The 10,882-nt window shown below is 28.9% G+C and overlaps 3 protein-coding genes across 3 annotated transcripts in view; all 3 read right to left on the bottom strand.

Annotated features, from left to right (window-relative positions):
* LOC108766225 (L-threonine dehydratase catabolic TdcB-like) overlaps positions 1–1,642 on the bottom strand; it is a 10,122-nt gene extending 8,480 nt beyond the window's left edge. Inside the window, exons 1-3 of the mRNA XM_018515390.1 lie at positions 1,424–1,642; positions 1,211–1,282; positions 649–771 (exon numbers count right to left, since the gene is read on the bottom strand). Of these exons, the coding sequence (XP_018370892.1) occupies positions 649–771; positions 1,211–1,282; positions 1,424–1,642 (414 nt within the window). The remainder of the gene's footprint in view (positions 1–648; positions 772–1,210; positions 1,283–1,423) is intronic.
* Positions 1,643–3,928: 2,286 nt separating this feature from the next.
* LOC108766224 (L-threonine dehydratase catabolic TdcB-like) lies at positions 3,929–7,047 on the bottom strand. The gene is made up of 5 exons (XM_018515389.1): positions 6,727–7,047; positions 6,149–6,271; positions 5,002–5,363; positions 4,328–4,496; positions 3,929–4,204 (listed from the first exon to the last, which is right to left on the bottom strand). Exons 1-5 carry the CDS (start codon positions 7,045–7,047, stop codon positions 3,929–3,931), a joined length of 1,251 nt encoding a protein of 416 aa, XP_018370891.1.
* Positions 7,048–9,341: 2,294 nt separating this feature from the next.
* The window catches only part of LOC108766288 (putative threonine dehydratase), a 3,894-nt gene continuing 2,353 nt past the window's right edge, over positions 9,342–10,882 (bottom strand). The window contains exons 4-6 of the mRNA XM_018515472.1: positions 10,431–10,792; positions 9,747–9,915; positions 9,342–9,617 (exon numbers count right to left, since the gene is read on the bottom strand). Coding sequence (XP_018370974.1) covers positions 9,342–9,617; positions 9,747–9,915; positions 10,431–10,792 — 807 coding nt within the window. The remainder of the gene's footprint in view (positions 9,618–9,746; positions 9,916–10,430; positions 10,793–10,882) is intronic.

Here is a 10,882-nt window from a genome sequence, read left to right as displayed (position 1 = left end):
GGGGGGGGGGGTATGTAGGGATCAAATTGACATTTTTTATTCTACAATTTATAATATATAATAAGATGTTATTTAAAATAGTTCTTAAATTGTAAATAGTTCATTTGCAACAACGCAATGCAATTAAAAAACGAAACTTTCCAGAAAATGAATTCAAATATTTTGAATTATTAAAATTTGCTAACATTAATTTTGAAATTTTGCAATTTTAATATAATAACTGATTGTAGAGCGATAAAAGTACATTTTTTCTGCTTTATATGTTCCCATTTCTTTTTACAATCAGGTAAAAAACAATAATTTTTCAGTTATGTTATCTTTGTAGCAAATATCTACAATATACAATTTATTTTTATTTATAGTTATAATTATACTTTAAGTCTTTTTAATATATAAAATGAGAAAATATACTTTTTATACTAATTAATAAATGTTATTTTTGTACACACTTGCGTATAATAGATACTTACAGATTTTGGAAAATACAGATTGTACTTTCTTGTGATTGAGAAATATAGATAGTACAATTTTGTGATTGTACTTTCAAAGCATTTTCATAACGAAATATTTATAAATATCTCACATTATTGATTTGTGCTAATTTTATTAAAAGTGTTAAGAATTAAACTTCATAATGTTATTTATTACCTGGTAGCAAGGTGTTTCCAAAATGAGTTTCTGTAGAAAAGACGCCGCCATTTTGATTGTGGGATGTGAAATTTTATATTCTTTCCCGAGCGCTGATTTGTTATATCCCTTTTCAATTACGTTCTACAAAAAAATATTAGACTGACTAACTTGCGTATCTTTTCCATATTTCACTGAATGTACACAATATAATATATGGTGTATTGCTATTATTACTTCGGATAATGCAAATAATTCATTAGTGTATTAATATCGAATGGAGAAAGAGTTATATATTCTTTAATACAATTATTTTTTAAATATAAGAATTGTATTATATTTTCTAAATTTTTGGAATGGAATTTCACTTTAAAGAGTAAAAATTGATATAATTTTGAAAAAGAGTGGCTCAATTTTCAATCTATGAAAGTAAGATTTTACTCGTCAAAGTGAGATACATTCTAAAAATTTTAGACACAGCACGCGTAAAAGTATAATTATGTATAATCCACATACTATAATCACTATACTTGATGAATATTTTGCTTTGAAATTAAGTGATTGTCAAAATCTAAAATTATACCCATGTTAAATTAAAGCATCGCCGTTTCAAGGTGCGGGCCACATTATAAGAAAATCTCCACGCATTTGATGTCTCCATCGAGTGCATTGTTGTTTCTATCGGTTGCATTGCTGTCTCCGTCGAGTGCATTGCTGTTTCTATCGGTTGCGCTGCTGTCTCCGTCGATTGCACTGCTGTCTCCGTCGATTGCATTGCTTTCTCCGTCGGTTGCACTGTTTTCTCCGTCGATTGCATTGCTGTCTCCGTCGATTTCATTGCTGTCTCCGTCGATTGCATTGCTGTTTCCGTCGGTTGCACTGTTGTCTCCGTCGATTGCACTGCTGTCTCCGTCGATTGCATTGCTGTTTCCGTCGGTTGCACTGCTGTCTCCGTCGATTGCATTGCTCTTTCCTGTTCTTTCTTCTGTTTTTTTTTCTTCGGCGACGGAAACATGTTTAAAATTTGAAAATTGCACAAGAATCACTTACAATTACGGACAAACCGCGCTAATTAAAGGGTAATGTCGAACTCAATTTTAATTATCGTCTTTGGATTCAAGTAGCTTCTTGCAAAGAATTGTCGTCAATAATAAATACATGTATCATTCGTTCTTTTCTGAAGCTGTGTTTTCTTTTCCTACAATAAACGAAGAAAAGGAAGGAAAAAAGGGGAGAAAGAGAGAATAGATATATGTGTATTTTGTCTTTATAAACTTTGCAACCCCCAACCAATGACACTCGATAAATAATGAATATTTATATTCCTTTTTTCCTTACACTCTATATGTAAGTAATCTTCATTTTTAAAATCTTTAAATTTTAATCTTATTTTCATATTTTAATTTATTACATTAATGAAATTTTACAATATCTGTTTAATTAATGAGAGATGATTTGTCTCTCCCTCTCTCTATAAATTCGAAAAATAACTTTTATTATTCTTCGACGTAGGAATGAAGACAAAAAAATTTTTGCAAATATGAAAAATATTATAAATATCAGCTTTATTGTAAATGGTTTTTTTTCTAATTAGTGAAAAAATATGTCGTAATAAATCATATTATTTTTTGTGTTAATCCCTGATTGCCAACAGTGATGCAAAAGCAAAAATTGCCCGATTTATATAATATAATCGACACATACATATTTTTCAATTTCATAACTTTTCTTTAGAACGCATCATGTATGTATAACTTACATATATACACTTCTATTGCTGGTTTCTTTGTTCAAGAGATGAAGGAACGCTCAATAAAATTAATTAAATTTTATTTTCCTACGTGTACTAATATTTTATTTCTTTATTATATACTACATGCTAAGAGAATACAATACGTATATTTCCTATTAGTTATACATTTTATACTATTCGTTCGTACATATTATTCGTTATATTATTCGTTCAAATTGGAGAAACATACATATATCAATTAATCCTGGAAAAAATGTTATATATATGAACATACTTTATTGTTAGAATGTTTTATATATAACATATTTTGTATAATATGATATATTTTATACATAATTTTATATAATTGTATAATTAACAATTTAATGATATAAAATTGTATAACCACATTTTAATGATATAAAATTTTAACCGGATATTCCCGGCTACTATAATGATATCCGAATATCCAGTCGGACAGTAAAAAAGTGCCAGATAATACCGGATACCTGATACTTTTCGGATATCAGGTGCATCCTCATAAAGTGTGTCAATTTTTTATATAATTGTACATAATTATATATAATTATTGGTCTACTTTCTGATGCAGCATTAGACTGTACTAGAATTATCTTTCTTGTTTTCGATAACTCTGAGATATATATTTCAGTTCCAAAATTCAGCGACAGGAAATATACCTTATATTAACAATTTTTCTCGGGATTATATTTCATTTCAAATCTAATTTTAAAACGATTGAAGTAATATCAACATTATATGAAATTAAATGGTACAGTCAATATTTAAAAACCGGTTGATATGATCAAGTCGATAAGTACGTCATATCCACTATGACATACCTCTCAATTTCTGTTTGCTAAGTATGCCTTTAGTTGACTACAATTTTGCTAAACATCAAGACTGATAAATATTTGTGTAATATAAAAAGTTATGTTCATACACATTAAAAAAATTTTTTAATATATATAGATTCTAAAATTTTTGTTTTTTAATGAGGCATACGACGTCCATTATTATTGTGATATAATTGAAAATTTTTAATATTGTATCTGATTACATTGAATTTTACATTCAATATTATATCTGATATACCGATACGGGATTGTTGATAAAATTACTTCGTTATTCAGTCTCCAATTTAGAAACATCGTCTTTTTCGTAACTTTGATCGAATTTTTTTCAAGCTGTGTGACTTAACCTATATTTTTTATTTTCTCTGTTTACGGTAGATACATAATTTTGCTTATAATTCAGCTTTCTGTCAGATTTATTCAAAATTAATAGGGGCATGGATCATCTGAAATCAGCTCGAGATGAAATTGTCTAAAGATACATCTATCTATTGTAAGATCTTCTTCCATCAAATCCATTCTACCGTATAAAGGTATTACTATCCTGGCGCGACAAAAAAATCATAATGCCATTATATAATTGAAATTTAAATTGCTTATAGTGCATATACATTACGATTACAAAACATATAAAACGCGTTGCTACGGAATTAATAAATTAAGAAATTCGAAAACATTATCGAATTTGTAAAATAAGTCACCTTTTTCCCTGTAGATCGTTAAGCTGACCAGATAAAATTGCAGCCAAAGCAATTGCTCCATAACAATCGTAGTAACTTTCAGACTTGTGTAGATGTATGGATGCAGAATCAATCAACTCTGGAGTTACCGAAATAAACCTGTCGATCACGCAATGCGGCATGTTTCTTAAAGGACATGCTATATACTCTTTCGTAGGAATATTCAATTCTTTAGATGAATCCGTTTGTTTTTTCACCGCATGGAATAAATCAGAACTTGTACCACGAACTTCCTAAAAGAATTAAGATTATAATACATATAATTTATCTAAGTGAATACAATGTTTCTCTTAATATAAACTAATTTGTGAAACAATAATGTATAAATTATATATATAGAAGAGCTATTAACTTACAATAACTGTTATTTTTGAATTGCACCCTTTAATAGCTATTGCAATAGCTGTTGTTAATCCGCAACCTTCAATTGTCGTCGGCAAAAGTACCACATCAACATTACTTTGTTGCTTCATGATTTCTATGCCCAAAGTGGCTTGACCAATAATCATGTTTGGATGATCGTTCCTATCGAAGAAATATTAAATAATTCACTCAAAAACTTATTATTAGCGAAAGGAGTAAATTCTTTGCGGCAATAATGAAATATGATAAGAAAACTATTAATTAATGTCCTTCAAATTTAATTAATTTTTGAATGATACAATTAGAAACATACACAAAATAGGTATATGATATTGATGAAGATATGATTTTTTAACAAAAAGGTATTTGCACTTAATACAAATAACGAATTCGACTAGTAGTGCATATTGAAGCTATTGTACACTGACTTAACCTGAGTATAAAAATTAAATACAAATATTTTAAATAATAAAGAACATATTTTTACTTAATATAGAATAACAAGGATTTCGCCGATTTTATAAAAACATTTTAACCTGTTTTTATACTTATATTAAACACATCTTTACGTCAATACGGGCATTTATGTACGACGGTTTCACCACGCATCAGTACGCAATGAATACGTCCAGTCAAATTTTCATAAGATTTTGTTAAAGAAGAATACCCATCAAAATAAAATAAGTCTTCCCTCATGGCGATATCTAAAGCCGTGCGGTGAGCTTCTAGAAAGTTATTACCCTTGACAAGTACTCGTGATAATGGATACGATTGACACATCATAATCTTTTCGTCTATCGTTGTTGTCGGCAGCACCACCGTCACCGGTATACGATATTTATCTGCATAATAACAAAGAATAAATGCAAAGCTGCCCGATGAGATTGTTATGACACCTCTGCATCTCTGCACTTCTGATAGGTGTAGCAAACTGTAAATCACGCCGCGTGCTTTAATACTATCGGTAAATTGATAAAGTTCTTTCTTGAGGTAAATATTGAAACCACTGCTGTTGAGTAAGCGTTCGCTCTAAAACAATCATTTTACATTCGATTAATAAATACTCCTAAAACATTCTTTATTTATAGTTTGCATTGCAAAAGAGAGGAAGAGAGGGAGATACAGAGAAAGAGGAAGGAATGTGGGGATCAAATTGACATTTTTTTATTCTATAATTTATGTGTACAATAATAATATGCGATAACATCATTATTTAAAATAGTTCTTAAATTGTAATTCGTTCATTTGCAATAATAACGAATTGCAACTCAAAAAACAAAATTTTCCTGAAAATTAATTCAAATATTTTGAATCATTAAAATATTCTAACATTAATTTTGAAATTTTGTTACAATAACTGGTTGTAGAGCGATAAAAGTACGTTTTTTCTGCGTTATATAGGTCCATTTCTTTTTTATAAGCAGGTAAAAAATAGCAATTTTTCGGTTATATTATCGTTGTAGCAAATATCTATAATATATTATTTATTTTGAGATTGATAGTTATGATTGTATTTTAAGTCTCTTTAATATATAAAATGAGAAATTATACTTTTGATACTATAATTGATAGATCTTATTTTTGTATACACTTGCGTATAAGAAATACTAACAAACTTTGAGAAATACCGATTGTACACTTTCTTGAGATTGAGAAATAGGGATTGTACACTTTTGCAATTGTACTTTCAAAGCAATATCATAATGAAATATTTATAAATATCTCAGATTATTTCGATTTGTACTAATTTTATTAAAAGTGTTGAAATTTATTAAGAATTAAACTTCATAATATTATTTATTATTATTTATTACCTGAGAGCAAGGTGTTTCCAAAATATATTTCTTTAGAAAAGACGCCGCCTGTTGGATTGTGACACATGAAATTTCATATTCTTTCCCGGGCCCTGATTTGTTACATCCCTTTTCAATTACGTTCTACAAAAAAATATTAAACTGAAAGTAACTTGCGTTTCTTTTCCATATTTCACTGAATGTACACAATATAATATATGATGTATTGCGATTATTACTTCGGATAATGCAAATAATTCATTAGTAATGTATTAATAATCGAATGGAGAAAGAGTTATATATACTTTAATACAATTATTTTCAAAATATATATAGAAATTGTATCATATTCTCTAAATTTTTGGAATGGAATTTCACTCTAAAGAGTGAAAATTGATCCATTCTTGAAAAAGAATGGCTTATTTTTCAATCTATGAAAATTAGATTTCGTGAAAATGAGATTTCGTCAATATGAGATTCACTCTAAAAGTTTTAGACGGTACGCATAAAAATATAATTATGTACAATCTGCGTAGCAATATATACTTGATGAATATTTAGCTTTCAAATTAAGTGGATGTCAAAATCTGAAATTATACCCATGTGAGATTAAAGCCTAGCCGGTTCAACGTGCGGGCCACAGTATAAGAAAATCTCCACGCATTTGATTTCTTCATCGAGTGTATTGTTGTTTTCATCGGTTGCATTGGTATTCCCATCGATTGCATTGCTGTTTCCATCAGTTGCATTGCTGTCTCCATCGATTGCATTGCGCCTGTTTCCATCGGTTGCATTGCTGTCTCCGTCGATTGCATTGCTGTTTCCGTCGGTTGCACTGTTGTCTCCGTCGATTGCATTGGTATCTCCGTCGATTGCATTGCTGTTTTCTCCTGCTTTTTTTTCTTCGGCGACGGGGACATGTTTAAAATTTAAAAATTGCACGAGAATCACTTACAATTACGGACAAACGGCGTAATTAATTAAAGGGTAATGTCGAACTCGATTTTAATTATCTTCCGATTCAAGTCGCTTCTCGCAAAGAATTGTCGTCAATAATAAATATATGTATCATTCGTTCTTTTCTGAAGCTGTGTTTTCTTTTTCTACAATAAACGAAGAAAAGGAAGGAAAAAAGGGGAGAAAGAAAGAATACATATATGTGTATTTTGTCTTTATAAACTTTGCAACCAACCAATGATAACCAACCACTCGATAAATAATGAATATTTATATTCCTTTTTCCCTTACCTTCCATATCTAGGTAATCTTAATTTTTAAAATCTTCAAATTTTAATCTTATTTTCATATTTTAATTTATTACATGTTAATGAAATTTTACAATATCTGTTTAATTATTGAGAGATGTTTTGTCTCTCCTTTTTTCTTTAAATTCGAAAAATAACTTTTATTATTCTTCGACGTAGGAATGAAGACAAAAAATATTTTTGCAAATATGAAAAATATTATAAATATCAGCTTTATTGTAAATGGTTTTTTTTCTAATTAGTGAAAAAATATGTCGTAATAAATCATATTATTTTTTGTGTTAATCCCTGATTGCCAACAGTGATGCAAAAGCAAAAATTGCCCGATTTATATAATATAATCGACACATACATATTTTTCAATTTCATAACTTTTCTTTAGAACGCATCATGTATGTATAACTTACATATATACACTTCTATTGCTGGTTTCTTTGTTCAAGAGATGAAGGAACGCTCAATAAAATTAATTAAATTTTATTTTCCTACGTGTACTAATATTTTATTTCTTTATTATATACTACATGCTAAGAGAATACAATACGTATATTTCCTATTAGTTATACATTTTATACTATTCGTTCGTACATATTATTCGTTATATTATTCGTTCAAATTGGAGAAACATACATATATCAATTAATCCTGGAAAAAATGTTATATATATGAACATACTTTATTGTTAGAATGTTTTATATATAACATATTTTGTATAATATGATATATTTTATACATAATTTTATATAATTGTATAATTAACAATTTAATGATATAAAATTGTATAACCACATTTTAATGATATAAAATTTTAACCGGATATTCCCGGCTACTATAATGATATCCGAATATCCAGGCGGATAGTAAAAAAGTGCCAAATAATACCGGATACCTGATACTTTTCGGATATCAGGTGCATCATCATAAAGTGTGTCAATTTTTTATATAATTGTACATAATTATATATAATTATTGGTCTACTTTCTGATGCTACATTAGACTGTACTAGAATTATCTTTCTTGTTTTCGATAACTCTCAGATATATATTTCAGTTCCAAAGTTCAGCGACAGGAAATATACCTTATATTAACAATTTTTCTCGGGATTATATTTCATTTCAAATCTAATTTTAAAACGATTGAAGTAATATCAACATTATATGAAATTAAATGGTACAGTCAATATTTAAAAACCGGTTGATATGATCAAGTCGATAAGTACGTTATATCCACTATGACGTACTTCTCAATTTTTGTTTGCTAATTATGCCTTTAGTTGACTACAATTTTGCTAAACATCAAGACTGATAAATATTTGTGTAATACAAAAAGTTATGTTCATACACATGAAAAAAGTTTTTAAATATATACCGATTTAAAAATTTTTGTTTTTTTAATGAGGCATACGACGTTCATTATTATTGTGATATAATTGAAAATTTTTAATATTGTATCTGATTACATTGAATTTTACATTCAATATTATATCTGATATACCGATACGGGATTGTTGATAAAATTACTTCGTTATTCAGTCTCCAATTTAGAAACGTCGTCTTTTTCGTAACTTTGATCGAATTTTTTTCAAGCTGTGTGACTTAATCTATATTTTTGATTTCCTCTGTTTACGGTTGATACATAATTTTGCTTATATTTCAGCTTTCTGTTAGATTTATTCAAAATTAAAGGGGCTTAGATCGTCTGAAATCAGCTCGAGATGAAATTGTCTAAAGATACATCTATCTATTGTAAGATCTTCTTCGCTCAAATCCATTCTACCGTATAAAGGTATTACTATCCTGGCGCGAAAAAAAAATCATAATGCCATTATATAATTGAAATTTAAATTGCTTATAGTGCATATACATTACGATTACAAAACATATAAAACGCGTTGCTACGGAATTAATAAATTAAGAAATTCGAAAACATTATCGAATTTATAAAAAAAGTCACCTTTTTCCCTGTAGATCGTTAAGCTGACCAGATAAAATTGCAGCTAAAGCAATTGCTCCATAACAATCGTAGTAACTTTCAGACTTGTGTAGATGTATGGATGCAGAATGAATCAACTCTGGAGTTACCGAAATAAACCTGTCGATCACGCAATGCGGGATGTTTCTTAAAGGACATGCCATATACTCTTTCGTAGGAATATTCAATTCTTTAGATGAATTCGTTTGTTTTTTCACCTCTTGGAATAAATCAGATCCTGTATCATGGACTTCCTAAGAGAATTAAGATTATAATACAAATAATTTATCTAAGTGAATACAATCTTTTTCTTAATATAAACTAATTAGTGAAACAACAAAAAATGTATAAATTATATATATATAGAAGAGCTATTAGCTTACAATAACTGTTATTTTTGAATTGCACCCTTTTATAGCTATTGCAATAGCTGTTGTTAATCCGCAACCTTCAATTGTCGTCGGCAAAAGTACCACATCAACATTACTTTGTTGCTTCATGATTTCTATGCCCAAAGTGGCTTGACCAATAATCATGTTTGGATGATCGTTCCTATCGAAGTAATATTAAATAATTCACTCAAAAACTTATTATTAGCGAAAGGAGTATATCCTTTGCGGCAATAATGAAATATGATAAGAAAACTATTAATTAATGTCCTTCAAATTAACTAATTGTCGAGTGGTACAATTAAAAACATACACAAAATAGGTATATGATATTGATGAAGATATGATTTTTTAACAAAAAGGTATTTGCACTTAATACAAATAACGAATTCGATTAGATGCACTAGTAGTGCATATTGAAGCTATTGTACACTGACTTAATCTGAGTATAAAAATTAAATACAAATATTTTAAATGAAAAGAACATATATTTTTACTTAATTGAATATAACGAGGATTTCACCGATTTTATAAAAACATTTTAACCTGTTTTTATATATATATTAAATACATCTTTACGTCAATACGGGCATTTGTGTACGACGGTTTAACCACGCATCAGTACGCAATGTATACGTACAATCGAATTTTTTATAAGATTTTGTTAAAGGAAAATACCCGTCAAGATAAAATAAGCCTTCACTCATGGCAATATCTAAAGCGGCACGATGAGCTTCTAGTAAGTTATTACCCTTGACAAACACTCGTGATAATGGATAGGCTTTACACATCATAATCTTTTCGTCTGTCGTTGTTGTCGGCAGCACCACCGTCACCGGTATTTGATATCGATATGTATAATGCGAGAGAACAAATGCAAAGCTGCCCGATGAGATTGTTATGACACCTCTGCATCTGTGCACTTTTGATAGGTGTAGCAAACTGTAAATCACGCCGCGCGCTTTAATGCTATCGGTAAGTTGATAAAGTTCTTTCTTGAGGTAAATATTGAAACCACTGCTGTTGAGTATGCGTTCGCTCTAAAACAATCATATTTCATTCGATTAATAAATATTCTTAAAAAATTCTTTATTTATATTTTGCATTACAAAAGAGAGGGAGAGGGAGAG

The sequence above is a fragment of the Trachymyrmex cornetzi genome, unplaced genomic scaffold (assembly GCF_001594075.2).
Source record: "Trachymyrmex cornetzi isolate Tcor2-1 unplaced genomic scaffold, Tcor1.1 scaffold579, whole genome shotgun sequence".
NCBI classification, from domain to species: Eukaryota; Metazoa; Arthropoda; class Insecta; order Hymenoptera; family Formicidae; genus Trachymyrmex; species Trachymyrmex cornetzi.
Note: the sequence above shows the minus strand (reverse complement) of the source record. Positions and strands in the feature narration are given on the sequence as shown.

Excerpts from the sequence above, each read along its gene's own strand:
- LOC108766224 (XM_018515389.1), bottom strand. The coding sequence starts at position 7,047 with ATGTCCCCGTCGCCGAAGAAAAAAAAGCAGGAGAAAACAGCAATGCAA. Across the intron at positions 4,497-5,001 it reads GACTTATTTTATTTTGATGG|GAACGATCATCCAAACATGA; the intron begins GTATTCTTCTTT and ends TTTCTTCGATAG. Across the intron at positions 4,205-4,327 it reads ATTCAAAAATAACAGTTATT|GAAGTTCGTGGTACAAGTTC; the intron begins GTAAGTTAATAG and ends TAATTCTTTTAG.